Below are 20,938 nucleotides of genomic sequence, written 5' to 3' on the forward strand. Positions count from 1 at the left end.
ATTAGTCCACTGTGCCACCAGGATGGGAGTTAGAGTTTCATGTTTTTTACGCATATAAAGCTATTTATTTTAGTCTATTCAAATAGACCCCATTTCAGAGGAAACAAACACTCATTAAGATCAGGTATGGTCAATTAGTGGGCGTGGCCAACACATCTGAAAACACGTAACAAGATTGAGGACAGAGAAAGTTTTGTTGATACTGAGAACGTAATTGATGTGTGTTTTTAAATAATATTCTTAAAACTAAAGTTTTCTTAACTTTATCGGGAAATATGAAAACATAACTTCAAATAGAACCACGAGGAAATGTTATTCATTATGCTGATGTATGGAAATTCCCTCAGAACGATGTTGTTTCTTAACATTCTTGGAACAATTTGAGAACATGACTTTAAATAGAACCCTGAGATAACTTGTAGGAAACGTTATGCTGAAGCACTAAATTACACAGAACGTTGTTTCTTAATGTTCTCTGAACTACTTGAGAACATTCCCAATGTCAAACCAGTTGGACAATGTTCTAGAAAATGTACAAAATTGAAATGAAATGTAACCATGTTTGAACTTTTAGGAAACGTTCTGTTAAAGTAATTTAAGTTCCTTAAATATGCTGAGAATGTTCCAGCGCCAAGCAACTATCTTGCACCATTCCCAGAAAGTTGTGGAAAGGTTGTATGCAAAATAACCATATGACGACCACGCTCGCCAAGCTCAAAGAAACATATATTCTCAGAACAATATGTGCTTGCTGGGAAATTTCTTATTTTCAAATATTTGAATACAAACTGATGTTCCAATGTCAGTTTAGGTTTGTGTGACACCGATAAAAATATATGGTATCAGATTTTATGTATAGAACATGTTTGGGAGTCCTCGAACGATTTCCATTGGGAATTGTTTATGCCTGTTGCCGCCAGCAGGGGGCGTAGAAGGAATACCAAGTGTGATACGTTACAAAATTGTATTTTTAACAGTAAAAGACGAATGCTCCAAAGGGTGTTATTGAACAAAACATTCCATACAAATATGCCCATGTTAGAAGTGGTCAGAAAGTACGTTTTTGGACCTGAATGTCAAAACATTTAGGAGATAGAGGTGCTCAAAGTTGACTCATTTTGCATACCCGACCCTAACATGAGACATCCATGTCTTCATCACTTCAATTTGAAAAAGTTTACAAAAAGGGTTGCCAAACTATTTGATAATTTCTTGAAAAAAAAAAACAGTTTTCATAACAAGTATGTCGTTTTTTAACCTTTATTATATTGTCTAAAAACGTGTGGAATCAGAATTTTTTTTCTCCACTTTTGCATATGTTGTAGCTTTGGCCCTATTTCACATAATCTGAGGTGTTACTGTTGTGCCCTCCATTGGATGAGACACAGCGTGCTCTTGAATACAGGGTGGATGTCATGTTTTGGCTGGTAAATGTATTAAAAGGGGAATAAAATGGACATTTCACATTTCAAATGGTAGCATAAAGATGGTTGGTCCACACATCAGAGAGTGTTGACTTGAATGGGAATATCAGCTGTTTAAAATTATACTATCAATATTCAATAGGAAACGTATTGTAATTGCTGAAATATACTTAAGTATTAAAAGTAAAAGTACAAATAATTTAAAAAACAGCACCATTTTCTTGTTTTTAAAATGTAAGGATAGCCAGGGGTACACTCCAACACTCAGACATTATTTACAAAAGATGCGTTTGTGTTTAGTGAGTCCGCCAGGCCAGAGTTCTCTTGATAAGTGCGAGAATTTGATCATTTTCCTGTCCTGCAAAACATTCAAAAGTACTTTTGGTTGGCAGGGATAATGTCTGGAGTAAAAAGTGCAATATTTTTTTTTTTTTAGGAATGCAGTAAAGTAAAAGTTGTCAAAAATATAAATAGTAAATTGAACAGATAACCCAAAAAACGACTTAAGTACTTTACACCACTGATTAAACCCGATCAAACGGGATTTCTAAAAAACATGTACTCATCGGATAATGTCAGATGACCGTTTGATGTTATCAACCATGTAAAGGAGCACAAGACTGCTTCTATACTGTTGATGCTGATGCTGAGAAGGCGTTCGACAGAGTGGAATGGAATTTCCTATTCTCTGTTTTGCAAAAATGTAATATGGATGCTAATTTCAACAAATGGGTCAAAGTGATTTATTACCAGTCCCAGAGTTATGGTCTCCAACCAAAGGTTTAAGTTCCCAAGAATTTCCCCTGGGTAGAGGAACCCGGCAAGGCTGTCCTCTGTCTCCTCTTCTCTTCTCAATGGAGGAGTCCATACGTTCTAATGAGACTAGAGGTCCTGTTATTGCAGATCAGGAACATAAACAGATTATATTATTATTGCATGTTGTCAATCCATTCCACATATCGTTGATAGTATTGTATGTTGTCAGAAGTTGTAGAATGAATAACCACATCTATATCTATCAAAGGAATAATTGCTAAAATGTAGTGTACATTATCAAGACAATGTGAATCTGCCTTTATCCCTCTTCAAAGGATGTAGGAAAACGATTTAGGTATGGAATTTGATGAGGAGGCATGGCTTGAGATCTGTAATAAGATGCACTATGCACTTACTAGTTTCATATGTTTCAGGAAACTAACTACAAATTCATGTTCAAGTTTTATTTGACTCCTGTTAAATTAAATCGTATGTTCCCAGACACCTCACCAAATTTGCCCAAAATGTTGGACCGAAAAAGGAACCTTTTTACACCTATTTTGGCAATGCGGCAGGGTAGTTAGTGGTTAGAGTGTTGGACTAGTAACCAGAAGGTTGCAAGTTCAAATCCTCAAGCTGACAAGGTACAAATCCGTCATTGAAAATAAGAATTTGTTCTTAACTGACTTGCCTAGTAAAATAAACATGCAATATGCATAAGATGTTGTTTGGCTGGGGTAGGCTGTCATTGTAAATAAGAATTTGTTCTTAACTGACTTAAATAATCAAATGAGGTGACAGAACAGCACCTTTTATTTGAGTGTATTTTCATAGATATCTGTTTTACTGTTTAGAAATTTACCCGCCATTTGAAGATCAAGCTTGTGACTTTATAAAACTTTTGGGATATATATATATAACAGCTTATTTTGGTTGTGTTTCAGATGACTTTGAATGAATTCAGAGGTCGTTTTAACGTTTTTGCATGCAGAAAAAAAGATAAAACACGTATGAAATATCTTGCTGCATGTTATAAACACAGATCTGAAATGCTTGGTATTGTAATTTTTTCAGCATTAGACTCATTTTGCGCTACTGGAATTCGTAATAATTAACGTCAATTGACAGTTGATAGTAGGATCGGATGATAGGCTTCAGGCGGCTCATGATCGAAAAAAACGAGCCTCGTTACTGTCACTCAGCCAGAATGCCCATCCGTTTTATATTTTCCCCCTACCCTTGCCCCACTTGTTAGATACTATGCACGTTGACAGCAAACATCCTCGCCATGTGATTTATCTGATCAGACCTAAAACATGCAAGGAAAAGTTATCGGGTGAAATTATGAAGCGAGTGGACAGAAATACTGTTTCTCTCTATCCAATCAGAGCAGCAGGATCTACGTACAGCCCGGCCTTCTCTTTACAGACAGGCAAACTAGCCAGTTGAGTTATTTAGACCACGTAGAACCTTGCACATGACTGATTGACATGAGAAAGATACTTGATGGCTCCTGAAAATTTTATTTTTCTTCCGATCTCAGATAATTACAAAAAAAGTACTTGGATTATAATCGTATCCTGAAAATAGCACATATCCCTTAGATACTCGTTTTGGCCGAACAGGATTTACAAACCAGCATGCTGACAGCTCTGACTGACGTGAGGTACTTTTCTCGGTGTAGCCAGTAAAATGCAAGGTTAACTTCCAACAAAACATTAGGAAATGTAGATGTCTCCATTCTTTCTATGATAAATATTAGAAATATGGCCACCATGCATCGTTTAAAAAAAACTTATGCATGCCAGCAAAGCCACTACACAACACAACAATAAACAATACATTAATTGCACTATATTGGTGACAATCGATGCCCACAAATTGTTAGGGCCTACATAAAGCTGTCCCGACAGCACCATGGCATGAATCCTTACCACTGCTACACCTGGCTATCAGCGGAGCCTTGTCTGGCAGAGAAACAGTTAATTCAGCCTCATTTACTACCCTTTAAAAAAACATAGCTGATATGGTTGACTTGCTTAAACAAATGTGGTTTCTAATTACAATTGAGATGTACAAACTATGGCATAATGGGACGACGGACAGATAAGAGGCAATCTGTAATTTCAATGAAGACATTAATGAGCGAGCTAAGACGGATGTAGTTAATATAACTATTTGCTTAGCCCATTTGAAATTTACAGCAACAGAATTCAGAACATGGGCTGTTCTTACCGTATTCTCCCTGTACACCGAGTCAGAACCGTAGTATAAATAAAGGGGGCATATAAGCAGACAATGAAAGCTTTTACAATATTAGATGATTACATTTCTCTAAAACAGGCTATAGGCTACATGTGCACCACCAGGTCAGAACAGTTGGCTAAGTTATGAGGGGGAAAGGGACCGACTTTGGGGAGGCACATGGGTTACTAATAGCTTACTACACAACATACACTTAGTATTACTTTCTTACCTACAGTATACATATCTCCCTGACATATTACATTTTATGCAGCAGCATACAATACATGTTTGGACTCACCTTGTTGTGATGTGCTCACCACAGGAAGGTGGAGCGGTGGTCCTTGTGGGCAAATTTTGTCATCTAATTTGTCATCAAAGTCTGGCATTCTCTGGATTTATGGTTCTTTCAAGACTACTGAGAACTCTGAAAAAAAAACAAGTTGAATCAGGACATCAGTGATCTTCAGGTCGGAGCTCTAGAAAGAGGCCTGAGTTCCCTCTTAGAAAAGAGACCCTTAAACCCAGACTTGGACCACACACCCACTCTACTGAATACCAGGCTAGTGATTGCTATGCAACGCTTGCAGTTAGCCACTGATTCCTTCCAAACCACTCATTGTTGAATTTGCGATTTCAACTTGTTGTGTAATGTTTATGTCCAATGGCTGATACGATTTATCTACATTGTCTTTTCATGTGACAAGGATTGAAAAGTAGATTGTTGACTTGATTCATGATGATGACTGTTTGTCTAGCTTGCTAGCTACGATTTTGAAAGTATGACGTGGACATTATCAGTCCAATCAAAGCTACTGTAGATATAACGTGATTTGACGTCATTTTACATGTGGCCAATGACATTGAGCCTTCTTGGATGGGCACTTCTAATGCAACTCTATGGCAGCACCCAAGGGACTTGAACTTTCGAGCTCTCCTCGTAGATTAGAGAACATTACCAACCCCTACGCTCCATATTGTCTGCTGGCTGCCCCACCACCACAGAAAGCACTGAGCTAGGCTGAAATACCTGCATTTTGGAGTGGCCATACTTAAGAAAGCAAAAAAGAGACCATGTGTGTATGCGGCTTCATCAACTCAATTATTATAATTTTTTTACATTGTTTGCAAACAATACAGCATGTGATACGTGCTAATGCCCAAATAACATGGAAAACAGACAACAGCTAAACATGTGGGGCATCTCCCCTGAATGACGGGTCAACATTTAACGTCTCTGTTTTTGCATGTACATTGATATTTTAGTATTTAGGCAAAAAATATGAATTACTACAGTATTTACGCAACCAACTGTTTTTCTAACAACAATGTTCATTCCATTTTAATTCAGTCAATTCAGAGAAAGAAAAATCAATTCAAGAATTTAAAATCTGAACAGGTTCATCAGATCACAATCTGTTCACAATGTGTATTTCGATCGTCTACACACCTACAAACATGGGCACAATCAGGATGTGGTCACCATCAGGACAAAGGACACATGCTAGCACAAGGTATAAACGGGGCTAGAGATTCCTATCTCAATGAGACTCACCTTCGGACACATCTAAAATAAGCATGACTCAAGCAGGAGTTCTGCGAGAGCCTTTGTCGTTTACTGCCTTCTTGGCACGACTCCTGTCCCCGCCAGCCTCTCTCCCTGAGACTCCATCTGATCTCGATCTGAAACTGACCTCTTTATGTAAGAGAACAGACGGTTACATAAGTAAATATCAGAACAACCGATGATTCCACAATGCTGCACGGAACAAAAATGTCATTTAAAAAAAAAAAAATGAATCAGAACACAAACACATCAAATAAACAGTAGACTTAACTGTTCATGGAGACGACCTGGGGTGAGAGAAAATGTTAATTATACTCGTGTATATCAATATCCGAGCGGCCAAAATGCACCAGCACAGTGAGGGCCACCATCTGTGAAACATTAACAAAGAGGGAACTGAACATGTTGTTGTGCCGGAATGGTTCCTCCTGGCCAAAATGTCAGAGAGAGTTAGCATCAGGGTCATTGAAGCTGTGTTGTGTATCCGACTGGGAGGGAGGTGTTGCCAACAGCCAAGTGTGGGGGAATGAAAATGAAAGATGCAGTTCATGTTGCTGACGTTTTTTCGCACATCACATTTTCATCACTCTCTCTCTCCCATCTCCACGGCAACAGTATAAAAAATAGGTTGTGGGAGACGCAGGGCGAGAAATGGAGAGATGAACTGGAGTGGCCAATCTGTCACCACGACACGAGAAATGAGAAACACATCTCTCTTTCCTTCTCTCTCCTCTCTCCCCCTGCTCCCTTCCTCCAGTCCTGTCCTCTGATCCATGACACAAATGTTTGTAGACTTGAATCAGCTGGTAAAATAAGAAAAAACGATGTGAGATTTGTCAACTAGTGAAGTGCATGGTAAACACAGGGTCTAGTGTGTGTGTTTTTTGTTGTTGTTGTTGAGTGAATGACATTGGCCATTTTATGTGCATGCAGTTGTCATCACTCAGAGATGGCTGGAGAACAGGAAGTGGTTTGTGTTCGGACTTCTGGATCTGTTGACGTCGTGACAATAGCAGGGTCACAACCAATTCACACAACGTTGGTATGGATTGGAAAATAACATGCATGTGTATAGACGTGTCTGCACACATAATCACACACACATGAATCAAGTGCGCGCACACACACGCACGCACGCACGCACACACACACACACACACACACACACACACACACACACACACACACACACAGTGTTATCCCAAGATTTAGCTCTACTGTGATTATTTTTCGTCGCTGCACCTGCACCACACACATCAACAAAGTAATCTAGCTACTTCTCTTTCTGTAGTTACACTTGAAACAGGAGGCCTACTTTTTGTATATGTGCGCCAACCATCAAGCAGGTGCATGCCTAATACAGTCTAGCATTGTGTGCTCAGTAATGTACTGGTGAAATGGCCACTGATGAACCTGCTAGGCCTATCATTTGTCACTTGTCATTCAGCAGCCTAGAGTCTTCTAGAGGTCTCCAAGGGTCAGCTGTGTAGGTGCCCCCTCCCCTAAAAAAAGAAGAGGGATGTTCCCCAATGCTGGAATGGAGGCCTAAGTGACAGAAATATTGTCCCAGAACTCATTGCTTATCTCATCCTATAATGATATAATAGATTGATTGACATTCAGTTAACGTTCAAGCCAAAATTTGACGTAAAGAATTAGCAACTAAAGTTCTATCGTGTTTGCATGTGAGCAAAAGAGAAAACAACAGGATATATTTGCAAATATTTATTAAAGTACAACATAACAAATATAGATGTAAAACAAATGTATAAATGATATTTATCTTAAAAATCAAGAGTGACTTTAAGAAGTCAAAAGAGGCAACGAACAAAATAAAAGGTATAGTTTTGGCGTGTTATTAACAAAATAAGAGAATACATATTTTCACGTCTGGAAAGCGCTTTTTTTTGTTCCTATCTTCAAGATGAAGGATGAGAGGTCGTTTTCTATCTGTGGAGCTTCACACAGAAGTAAGAGCTGTGCCAAAAGCGTTTCAAAGTATCTCCTAAATGTTGTTACCGTTGAATCACTTTCAGTGATCGGTCGATGCTTTCAGAGTTTAGTCAGTCAAATCTCCAATGAGCATTTTGTTGTTGTTGCTGTTGTCATGACTACACTTCAATCTCCTTGAAGCAGAATATAATAGGTACAAAAAAAACAAACAAGGCCTCCTGTCCTGAAGTCCTCGGGCAGTAGAAAAGGAATCTATCTGAAGAGGTGTATTCAACACCGTGTCAAAGCTAATGTGCTAACCCTATCTTCTCTGAGAAGCGTTAGCAATATAATCCAGCCAGTGATATATATTACTAGGTAGAGTTCTTTACAAAAACATGCTTCAAATGCATACCATAGCCACATACACTGAGTGTACAAAACATTAATAACCCCTCGCTTCCTTGCTCTCAGAACATCCTCAATTAGTCAGGGCATGGTCTCTACTGACTTGCCTAGTAAATAAAGGATGGCCCAGTTGTGTCAAGTTGGCAGGATGTCCTTTGGGTGGGTGGACCATTCTTGACAGACACGGGAAATTGTTGAGCGTGAAAATCTCAGCAGTGTTTCAGCTCTTGACACAAACCGGTGCGCCTGGCACCTACTACCAGACCCCATTCAATGGACCTTCAATGTTTTGTCTGGCCCTTTTCACCCTCTGAATGGCACACATACACAATCCATGTCTCAATTATCTCACCCTCCGAATGGCACACATACACAATCCATGTCTCAATTATCTCACCCTCTGAATGGCACACATACACAATCCATGTCTCAATTATCTCACCCTCTGAATGGCACACATACACAATCCATGTTTCAATTGTCTCAATGCTTAAAAATCCTTCTTTAACCACCTGTCTCCTCCTCCTTCATCTAAACTGATTGAAGTGGATTTAGCAAGGGACATCAATAAGGGATCATAGTTTTCACCTGGATTCACCTGGTCAGTCTATGTCATGGAAAGAGCAGGTGTTCTTAATGTTTTGTATACTCAGTGTATATCGATATGCTAATATACAGTATATTTGTATGTAGAAACATATATTTTCAAGGAGAATGGCCTCTATATACACAGGAGCAGCTTGGAGATCAGTCGAGCTCAGTTCATTGGGCCCCCGTGTGCAGCAAAAAATTTGTAGGGAAAAGGGGGCGTGTCAGTGCCAGGAAGGTGGCGTACACGTTCTATTTCTCCTCAGGCTCCGCCCCTCACTGGGCAGTGTCAGAGTCACTGGAGTCCAGGCTTTGCTGTGGGGGCGTGGCTGTGCGGCGGCCGGTCGTTGGGCAGTAGAGCGCCTGTGTGCTCCGGCGAAGGTTCTCCAGGGACTGCAGGAAAGACCGGCGCGCCCTCTCCTCCTCCAGGGGCGAGGCGCCCTCCTCCTCCACCTCGGCGATCTCGGCGAAGGTGACGGGCTGGGTCTTGAAGCGGGCCTCACGGGGCCGACGGGGGCGACTCTTGCCACGGGCGGGCCCCTTGGGGACGGGGAGCTGCTGGGGGAACTCCTCCATGGTCGAGGAGAGCAAGTGGGCAGGCAGCACGTGGTGGAAGCCCTGGGTCTCCATGGGCATCGGACGGACAACAGCCATGTGGTGGAAGCCCTGGGTCTCCATGGGCATCGGACGGACAACAGCCATGTGGTGGAAGCCCTGGGTCTCCATGGGCATCGGACGGACAACAGCCATGTGTGGAGCACTGAGTGTGAAAGCACGTGTGAAAAGCAGTTGTTTTTTCGCGTCCCAAAGTTCTTCTCTCTCTTTATTGGGTGCCTCCTCTTCTGTCAGAGGCTCTTTCTCTGATAGTGAAGCAGAGTTCTCTCACAAACACATCAAACTCTCATAGAATCTTCCAAAGTCGCGGATGATGAAACTCAGTGTCTGTACCAAAGAGCTGCTCTGTCAAGCCTTGGCTTCTGTTTTCCAATTCTCCAGTATTTGAATCCTAGTAGAGCCCGTGTGAGTGGAGATCCAATATATCTGTCCACACAGTTCTTCCTTCTTGGTTCTCTATAGCTCTGCTACTGACACAGACAGCTCCGGCAATGGCTTTTATAGCTCTGTTTCGCTACCCAGTCAACTTCACTGCCCCTCCCTCGTTCTCTCTCTGTGCCATCAACCCCCCCCCCCACTCCTCTTAGTCACGGTTCCGGCTTCCATATCAGTCATCCAGAGTCAGTCTCCCTAAATAAACAGAAACGGAGTGAGAGAGGAGCAAGGGAGAGAAGTGTGTTTGGTAGAGATGGGGAATGGTGGAGAGAGGGAACGAATGTAAAGGGAAAGACTGAAACAAACAAAAAGATTTAGAGGGATCCTAGATGTGTATAGGTTAGATAATCCAAATGGTTGTGGGGGGGAAACCATATAGCTAGTCAGCTGTGCTTGCAGTGTACATATGCATGGTTACACGCAAAGATAAACATTAAGGCATTAAGGTATGCAATTCCCACATAAATACATATACAGTGGGGCAAAAAAGTATTTAGTCAGCCACCAACTGTGCAAGTTCTCCCACTTAAAAAGATGAGAGAGGCCTGTAATTTTCATCATAGGTACACTTCAACTATGACAGACAAGCAAACAAGCAAGATTTCTGGCTCTCACAGACCTGTAACTTCTTCTTTAAGAGGCTCCTTTGTCCTCCTCCATTACTGTAATGCATAGCGGTAATGACAACAACAACAAAAAATGATCCCATGTGGCTGTGGATTGAGGCGGGTCATCTCCGAGGCACGTTTGTCAGTGCTCAGACCACATTGACCCTAAAGGGCGGTAGGGTTTTAGCTAGGATGTCACCCTCGGGTTACGGCAATGACGGCAGGCTCTAAAACAGATTTCATTTCACCATGCGTTCTTAGGATGATACCTGAGGAGAATTAGAAGGAGACTAGCTCACTGTTTACCAATACTCTTCACTTGCATGCATTTGGGCACACACAGACACAGACAGACACTTACAGTCACACACACAGTCACAGACACAGACACAGACACACAGTCACAGACACACACAGACAAAGTCACAGACACACACACACACAGACACACACAGTCACAGACACAGTCACAGACACACACCGGGGGTGTAAGAAGATGTAAAGTTGTAAATACACCCTACAGCCATCAGCTCTATTTTAACTCAGTATGAAGGTCATCTCCTTCTGTCACAAGTTGCCATTTAGGTGACCTCACGTTCATAAGACATTCTTGTCTGGTGGTAAGACCGTGTGTGTGTGTGTGTGTGTTTGCATTTGTGCATGTGTGTGTGTGTGTGTGCGTGTGTGTTTGCATTTGTGCATGTGTGTGTGTGTGTGTGTGTGCACAAATGCATATGATTTACTGGTTCTGTATCCACCCATGCTTCTTGACGAATGAGCGGTGTTACACCGTGTTGGCCCAGAGACCTTTGTGGGGCAAAGAGTTGTTTTTCCTATTATGATCAGGCACACAATGCTTCTACTGTACATGGGGTTTGGACCGGCGCTGTAAAGACCAGGAGAAGAACCAACAGGACTTCTTTCTGCTCCATTCTGTCTTAAACCCAAGTCTGGTTGAGTAGTTGCGCAACTTCATTATTATCAACGAGGCGGACGGGCGGAAAACTAATGTCCGTAGTTTTAATTAACGGGTAGGCTTGCCTTTCACTTTCCACTGAATGTGTAAAGTGATGCCGGAGCGTCGGAGTACAGGAGTCTACGGGGGGGGGGAGTAGTATTACACCGCTCAATAGAAGAGATGCTCGGAGTCCAAGGGGCTGCAGGGAAGGAAAGGATTGTTTTTCCGTTGTTATATATCACGCGAAGGCCAGAGGACAGAGGAGGCTCGTCAATCTGTTACTATGTGTGTCAAAGTAAAAAAGGACCTATACACTGAGAGGACAAAACATTAGGAACACCTGCTCTTTCCACTGACATAGACTGGCCAGGTGAATCCAGGTGAAAGCTATGATCCCTTATTGATGTCACTTGTTAAGGCCACTTCAATCAGTGTAGATGAAGGGAAGGTGACATGTTGAAGAATGATTTTTAAGCATTGAGACAATTGAGACATGGATTGTGTATGTGTGCCATTCAGAGGGTGAGATAATTGAGACATGGATTGTGTATGTGTGCCATTCAGAGGGTGAATGGCCAAGACAAAACATTGAAGAAACATTGAATGGGGTCTGGTAGTAGGTGCCAGGTGCACAGGTTTGTGTCAAGAACTGCAACGCTGCTGGGATTTTCACGCTCAACAGTTTCCCGTGTGTATCAAGAATGGTCCATCCACCCAAAGGACATCCTGCCAACTTTCAACACCTTGTAGAGTCTACGCTCCGATGAATTGAGGCTGTTCTGAGGGCAAAAGGTGATACAACTCAATATTTGGAAGGTGTTCCTAATGTTTTGTATACTGGGTGTACGTACTGTGTTCATGCGCGCACGCCCACACTTTTCCCTTTCACATAACACAGGTTGAGACGTAGACTACGATCCAGGCTACCTACTGTGTGTGTTTGTGTGTTTGTGTGAGAGGGAAAAGTCATGACCAGCCAAGTCTGCTCCGTAAAGGTCAGAGGTGAGGGGAACACAGGCCACATTCCTGACCCAGCCGCTTTCCTCCCTCTACCCGGCATATTGACACCACCCGTCACCGTGGTAACCGTGCAAATGTCAGGGCACTAAGAAGGGGAGGGGAAGGTACCACAGTTGAGTACGGTGAAAAAGAGGCCGAATACCCGTGCTAGCGTACTACATATTAAACCATATACTCAGTCCAGCGTTTGATCTAGTAGAATTCACTCCCTCTACCTGCCATATTGACACCACCCGTCACCGTGGTAACCGTGATCTAGTAGAATTCACTCACCTTTTCCGACTCTGATAACCAGCTAAATTTTACACGCCGTATCAAAATGAAGTCAATGCAATCGGAGTATTTCACATACTATAAAATGTTTTTACATTTTTTTTTTTTATACTATTTATTACGCTAGTCTGAGTATTTGGACACGGCCAGTGAGTGTGTGTGCATACAAGATATTTGTGTGTACTGTAACGGTTTTCTTGAGTGGAAGGAGAGGCGGACCAAAACGCAGCGTGGTTATTATTCATGGTTCTTTAATCAAGAAACTATATATGAATAGACTAACAAAACAAGAAATGTGGAAAAACCAAAACAGCCCTATCTGGTGCAGGAACAATCACCCACAAAACCCAACACCAAACAGGCTACCTAAATATGGTTCCCAATCAGAGACAATGACTAACACCTGCCTCTGATTGAGAACCATATCAGGCCAAACATAGAAATAGACAAACTAGACATGTAACATAGAATGTCCACTCAGATCACACCCTGACCAAACAAAACATAGAAACATACAAAGCAAACTATGGTCAGGGTGTGACATGGACATACAGCATGTTGTGTGTCCTCTATCTGGAGTGTATACATATAAAGGATGTGTGTATAATGTGCATGAAGCCTCACATCTTAATGTTTTCACATCTCCATATAGAAGGTCAGTAAAGAGGTAGGATGATTTTCTTACCTTTATTCAACTATTGCAAGTTAGTTAAGAACCAATTCTAATTTACAATGACGGCCTACACCGGCCAAATCCTAACGACGCTGGGCCAATTGTGCGTCGCCCTATGGGACCCCCAATCATGGCCGGTTGTGATACACCCTGGATTCAAACCAGGGTGTCTGTAGTGCCTCTAGCACTGAGATGCACTGCCTTAGACCGCTGTGCCACTCGGGAGCCTCGAGCAGGAAGTGATGGGGGAGGGGGGAATAAATATAGCCCCTCTAGGGAGTTAGATATCCCTCAGAGATCAGACTCACCCTGGAAAATACAACACAACAAAATCAATGTTGGACATTTAACTCTGAAAGGGTCATATGTACACTATTTTCAGTGACCATATGAGTCCCAATGTACTGGTGTTTAAAATAACACTTTTGAAAGTGTTAAAGATTGAACTGTTTTTCTTTGTATTGTCTTTTACCAGATCTAATGTGTTAACATTAATTTCATGAATAACATACCTTAATTTCACATTTCCACAAACTTCAAAGTGTTTCCTTTCAAACAGTATCAATAATGTGCATATCCTTGCTTCAGGTCCTGAACTACAGGCAGTTAGATTTGGGTATGTCATTTTAGGCGAAAATTTAAAACACTTTATTTAGAGTTACCTGGACTCACTCTGCTTAGTGCTGATGCTGTTACACTTTCTCATTGTACGAAATGAATACACGGAGTGTTACAGTAAATCATTTTGGGGTGTTGTTTTAACACTGTATGTTGTAAAGCCTAATTTACATATTTCCCAAGGTGCCTTTTCTTTTCGAGTGAAGTGTAGAGTTACCACCCATGACTGTATTTGTAGAGTTACCACCCATGACTGTATTTGTAGAGTTACCACCCATTACTGTATTTGTAGAGTTACCACCCATGACTGTATTTGTAGAGTTACCACCCATTACTGTATTTGTAGAGTTACCACCCATTACTGTATTTGTAGAGTTACCACCCATGACTGTGTTTGTAGAGAGTACCACACATGACATATTTAACTATTTTGTAGGTACCACCCATGATTATATTTGTAGGTACCACCCATGACTGTATTTGTAGGTACCACCCATGATTATATTTGTAGGTACCACCCATGACTGTATTTGTAGGTACCACCCATGATTGTATTTGTAGGTACCACCCATGACTGTATTTGTAGGTACCACCTATGATTATATTTGTAGGTACCACCCATGACTATATTTGTAGGTACCACCCATGACTGTATTTGTAGGTACCACCCATGACTGTATTTGTAGGTACCACCTATGATTATATTTGTAGGTACCACCCATGACTATATTTGTAGGTACCACCCATGACTGTATTTGTAGGTACCACCCATGACTGTATTTGTAGGTACCACCCATGACGGTGTTTGTTAGTGACAGAGACATGGTTATTGAATGATTTCCTTTTAAAGGCTTGTGGCTTTCGCCAAGTGAGAACCTAGGCAAATGCCATCATTACAATTAAACAATACATACAGTATATCCTAAGGCATTACTTTGATGGCCTAGGTTTACCCTAACACAGTGGTGTTAGGAAACTCCTGGTTTACAAGCCTCATCAGGCCTGCACGTCACATTATACTGGCTTGCAAAATGATGTGTAACTCCTATTGGAATCCAGTTAGGAGTTAGGATATCCAACAGTTGGAATTTTCATTCATCTGCAACCTGCATTCAGAATGACTGTCGGGGTTAGGTAAATTGATAAGTAGACTACCTCAAAACCATTTAAACTTGAACAGCAACTAACTGACTGATTGGATTAGTTTAGAAAAAATTATGTTATTTATCTTTGTGTCGCATAAGATTAATCAGTCAATCAATGTACATGCAAAAACAAATCAACCTGCAATATAGCATGCTGGGAAATATGGTAATAAGGGATATGGTTTTGATGGGACTGTTTTGCTCTCCAAAGTGTAAAACAATAACTCTGGTTATTAACACCAAAACTGGGGGTTATTTTACATCACTGAGTGTTCATTTCACTGTTACAGAGTGAATCTAATTCCTGAATCAACAGTAGAAATGTTACACTGGAAAATCAACGCTAGCCAATTTACTGCGCATGATCAACAAGATTATTTATAGATAAAGGCTTCTGGCCGGGAAGACATTCCCACGCTGGGTCAACAACCTTCAGATAACGTTCTAATAACATACTCAGATGCACATTCTAAAAGCCAATTTATTCTTGATCTGTCATCTGCGGCTATAAATTCGCTTTTAGCCTCTGATCCTCTTAAAAGACTGTGACTCATTGGTAAAATAGGAAAACATAAATCTAACATAAATCTGTTCATCGTATATGCATAGTCACTTTAACCATATCTACATGTACATACAACCTCAATCAGCCCGACTAACCAGTGTCTGTATGTAGCCTCACTACTGTATATCACCTCGCTACTGTATATAGCCTCACTACTGTATATAGCCTCGCTACTGTACATAGCCTCACTACTGTTATAGACTCGCTACTGTATATAGCCTCACTACTTTTATAGCCTTGCTACTGTATATAGCCTCGCTACTGTATATAGCCTCGTTACTGTAAATAGCCTCACTACTGTATATAGCCTCACTACTGTTATAGCCTCGCTACTGTATATAGCCTCGCTACTGTATATAGCCTCACTACTGTTATAGACTCGCTACTGTATATAGCCTCACTACTGTATATAGCCTCGCTACTGTTATAGCCTCGCTACTGTTATAGCCTCGCTACTGTTATAGCCTCGCTACTGTATATAGCCTCACTACTGTTATAGACTCGCTACTGTATATAGCCTCACTACTGTTATAGCCTCGCTACAGTTATAGCCTCGCTACTGTTATAGCCTCACTACTGTATATAGCCTCGCTACTGTTATAGCCTCGCTACTGTTATAGCCTCGCTACTGTTATAGCCTCGCTACTGTATATAGCCTCACTACTGTTATAGACTCGCTACTGTATATAGCCTCACTACTGTTATAGCCTCGCTACTGTTATAGCCTCGCTACTGTTATAGCCTCTCTACTGTATATAGCCTCACTACTGTTATAGCCTCGCTACTGTTATAGCCTCTCTACTGTTATAGCCTCACTACTGTATATAGCCTCACTACTGTTATAGCCTCGCTACTGTTATAGCCTCGCTACTGTTATAGCCTCGTTACTGTATATAGCCTCACTACTGTATGTAGCCTCTCTACTGTTATAGCCTCACTACTGTATATAGCCTCGCTACTGTTATAGCCTCGCTACTGTTATAGCCTCTCTACTGTATATAGCCTCACTACTGTATATAGCCTCACTACTGTATATAGCCTCACTACTGTTATAGCCTCGCTACTGTTATAGCCTCGCTACTGTATATAGCCTCGCTACTGTTATAGCCTCGCTACTGTTATAGACTCGCTACTGTATATAGCCTCACTACTGTATATAGCCTCGCTACTGTATATAGCCTCGCTACTGTTATAGACTCGCTACTGTATGTAGCCTCACTACTGTTATAGCCTTGCTACTGTATATAGACTCGCTACTGTTATAGACTCGCTACTGTATATAGACTCGCTACTGTATATAGCCTCACTACTGTATATAGCCTCGCTACTGTTATAGCCTCGCTACTGTTATAGCCTCGCTACTGTTATAGACTCGCTACTGTATATAGCCTCACTACTGTTATAGACTCGCTACTGTATATAGCCTCACTACTGTTATAGCCTCGCTACTGTATATAGCCTCGCTACTGTATATAGCCTCGTTACTGTATATAGCCTCGCTACTGTATATAGCCTCTCTACTGTTATAGCCTCACTACTGTATATAGCCTCACTACTGTTATAGACTCGCTACTGTATATAGCCTCACTACTGTTATAGCCTCGCTACTGTTATAGCCTCTCTACTGTTATAGCCTCACTACTGTATATAGCCTCTCTACTGTTATAGCCTCACTACTGTATATAGCCTCACTACTGTAATAGCCTCGCTACTGTTATAGCCTCGCTACTGTTAAAGCCTCTCTACTGTATATAGCCTCACTACTGTTATAGCCTCGCTACTGTTATAGCCTCTCTACTGTTATAGCCTCACTACTGTATATAGCCTCACTACTGTTATAGCCTCGCTACTGTTATAGACTCGCTACTGTTATAGCCTCGTTACTGTATATAGCCTCACTACTGTATGTAGCCTCTCTACTGTTATAGCCTCACTACTGTATATAGCCTCACTACTGTTATAGCCTCGCTACTGTTATAGCCTCGCTACTGTTATAGCCTCTCTACTGTATATAGCCTCACTACTGTATATAGCCTCACTACTGTTATAGCCTCGCTACTGTTATAGCCTCGCTACTGTATATAGCCTCGCTACTGTTATAGCCTCGCTACTGTTATAGACTCGCTACTGTATATAGCCTCACTACTGTATATAGCCTCACTACTGTTATAGCCTCGCTACTGTTATAGCCTCTCTACTGTTATAGCCTCACTACTGTATATAGCCTCACTACTGTTATAGCCTCGCTACTGTTATAGCCTCGCTACTGTTATAGCCTCGTTACTGTATATAGCCTCACTACTGTATGTAGCCTCTCTACTGTTATAGCCTCACTACTGTATATAGCCTCGCTACTGTTATAGCCTCGCTACTGTTATAGCCTCTCTACTGTATATAGCCTCACTACTGTATATAGCCTCACTACTGTATATAGCCTCACTACTGTTATAGCCTCGCTACTGTTATAGCCTCGCTACTGTATATAGCCTCGCTACTGTTATAGCCTCGCTACTGTTATAGACTCGCTACTGTATATAGCCTCACTACTGTATATAGCCTCGCTACTGTATATAGCCTCGCTACTGTTATAGACTCGCTACTGTATGTAGCCTCACTACTGTTATAGCCTTGCTACTGTATATAGACTCGCTACTGTTATAGACTCGCTACTGTATATAGACTCGCTACTGTATATAGCCTCACTACTGTATATAGCCTCGCTACTGTTATAGCCTCGCTACTGTTATAGCCTCGCTACTGTTATAGACTCGCTACTGTATATAGCCTCACTACTGTTATAGACTCGCTACTGTATATAGCCTCACTACTGTTATAGCCTCGCTACTGTATATAGCCTCGCTACTGTATATAGCCTCGTTACTGTATATAGCCTCGCTACTGTATATAGCCTCTCTACTGTTATAGCCTCACTACTGTATATAGCCTCACTACTGTTATAGACTCGCTACTGTATATAGCCTCACTACTGTTATAGCCTCGCTACTGTTATAGCCTCTCTACTGTTATAGCCTCACTACTGTATATAGCCTCTCTACTGTTATAGCCTCACTACTGTATATAGCCTCACTACTGTAATAGCCTCGCTACTGTTATAGCCTCGCTACTGTTAAAGCCTCTCTACTGTATATAGCCTCACTACTGTTATAGCCTCGCTACTGTTATAGCCTCTCTACTGTTATAGCCTCACTACTGTATATAGCCTCACTACTGTTATAGCCTCGCTACTGTTATAGACTCGCTACTGTTATAGCCTCGTTACTGTATATAGCCTCACTACTGTATGTAGCCTCTCTACTGTTATAGCCTCACTACTGTATATAGCCTCACTACTGTTATAGCCTCGCTACTGTTATAGCCTCGCTACTGTTATAGCCTCTCTACTGTATATAGCCTCACTACTGTATATAGCCTCACTACTGTTATAGCCTCGCTACTGTTATAGCCTCGCTACTGTATATAGCCTCGCTACTGTTATAGCCTCGCTACTGTTATAGACTCGCTACTGTATATAGCCTCACTACTGTATATAGCCTCGCTACTGTATATAGCCTCGCTACTGTTATAGACTCGCTACTGTATGTAGCCTCACTACTGTTATAGCCTTGCTACTGTATATAGACTCGCTACTGTTATAGACTCGCTACTGTATATAGCCTCGCTACTGTCTATAGCCTCGCTACTGTATATAGCCTCGCTACTGTTATAGACTCGCTACTGTATGTAGCCTCACTACTGTTATAGCCTCGCTACTGTATATAGCCTTGCTACTGTTATAGCCTCACTACTGTTACAGCCTCGCTATTGTTATAGCCTCGCTACTGTATATAGCCTCTCTACTGTATATAGCCTCACTACTGTATATAGCCTCGCTACTGTTATAGCCTCGCTACTGTATATAGCCTCACTACTGTATATAGCCTCTCTACTGTTATAGCCTCACTACTGTTATAGCCTCACTACTGTATATAGCCTCACTACTGTATATAGCCTCGCTACTGTTATAGCCTCGCTACTGTATATAGCCTCTCTACTGTTATAGCCTCACTACTGTTATAGCCTCACTACTGTTACAGCCTCGCTACTGTATATAGCCTCGCTACTGTTATAGCCTCTCTACTGTATATAGCCTCGCTACTGTTATAGCCTCGCTACTGTATATAGCCTCACTACTGTATATAGCCTCTCTACTGTTATAGCCTCACTACTGTTATAGCCTCACTACTGTTATAGCCTCGCTACTGTACATAGCCTAACTACTGTTATAGCCTCACTACTGTTATAGCCTCACTACTGTATATAGCCTCACTACTGTATATAGCCTCGCTACTGTTATAGCCTCGCTACTGTATATAGCCTCACTACTGTATATAGCCTCTCTACTGTTATAGCCTCATTACTGTATATAGCCTCACTACTGTATGTAGCCTCTCTACTGTTATAGCCTCACTACTGTATATAGCCTCACTACTGTTATAGCCTCGCTACTGTTATAGCCTCGCTACTGTTATAGCCTCTCTACTGTATATAGCCTCACTACTGTTATAGCCTCGCTACTGTTATAGCCTCTCTACTGTTATAGCCTCACTACTGTATATAGCCTCACTACTGTTATAGCCTCGCTACTGTTATAGCCTCGTTACTGTATATAGCCTCACTACTGTATGTAGCCTCTCTACTGTTATAGCCTCACTACTGTATATAGCCTCACTACTGTTATAGCCTCGCTACTGTTATAGCCTCGCTACTGTTATAGCCTCTCTACTGTATATAGCCTCACTACTGTATATAGCCTCACTACTGTTATAGCCTCGCTACTGTTATAGCCTCGCTACTGTATATAGCCTCGCTACTGTTATAGCCTCGCTACTGTTATAGACTCGCTACTGTATATAGCCTCACTACTGTATATAGCCTCGCTACTGTATATAGCCTCGCTACTGTTATAGACTCGCTACTGTATGTAGCCTCACTACTGTTATAGCCTTGCTACTGTATATAGACTCGCTACTGTTATAGACTCGCTACTGTATATAGACTCGCTACTGTATATAGCCTCACTACTGTATATAGCCTCGCTACTGTTATAGC

The 20,938-nt window shown here is 41.6% G+C and overlaps 1 protein-coding gene and 1 long non-coding RNA gene across 2 annotated transcripts; both read right to left on the reverse strand.

Moving 5' to 3' along the window:
* Nucleotides 1-1,845: 1,845 nt before the first annotated feature.
* LOC149983694 (uncharacterized) lies at nt 1,846-6,511 on the reverse strand. Its single transcript, XR_016495091.1, has 4 exons — nt 6,263-6,511; nt 5,980-6,120; nt 4,726-4,851; nt 1,846-2,315 (listed from the first exon to the last, which is right to left on the reverse strand). It is a non-coding gene; the product is annotated as an uncharacterized LOC149983694 (long non-coding RNA).
* A 1,190-nt stretch (nt 6,512-7,701) lies between these two features.
* Nucleotides 7,702-11,343, reverse strand: LOC110521253 (uncharacterized protein C11orf96). Its single transcript, XM_021598699.3, has one exon. It carries the CDS (start codon nt 9,667-9,669, stop codon nt 9,196-9,198), a length of 474 nt encoding a protein of 157 aa, XP_021454374.1. The 5' UTR covers nt 9,670-11,343; the 3' UTR covers nt 7,702-9,195.
* Between the last annotated feature and the right edge of the window lie 9,595 nt (nt 11,344-20,938).

The sequence above is a fragment of the Oncorhynchus mykiss genome, chromosome 4 (genome assembly GCF_057628025.1).
Source record: "Oncorhynchus mykiss isolate SJ-2025 chromosome 4, ASM5762802v1, whole genome shotgun sequence".
NCBI classification, from domain to species: domain Eukaryota; kingdom Metazoa; phylum Chordata; class Actinopteri; order Salmoniformes; family Salmonidae; genus Oncorhynchus; species Oncorhynchus mykiss.

What these genes read in the sequence shown, in the direction of transcription:
- LOC110521253 (XM_021598699.3), bottom strand. Translation starts at nt 9,669, where the DNA reads ATGGCTGTTGTCCGTCCGATGCCCATGGAGACCCAGGGCTTCCACCAC.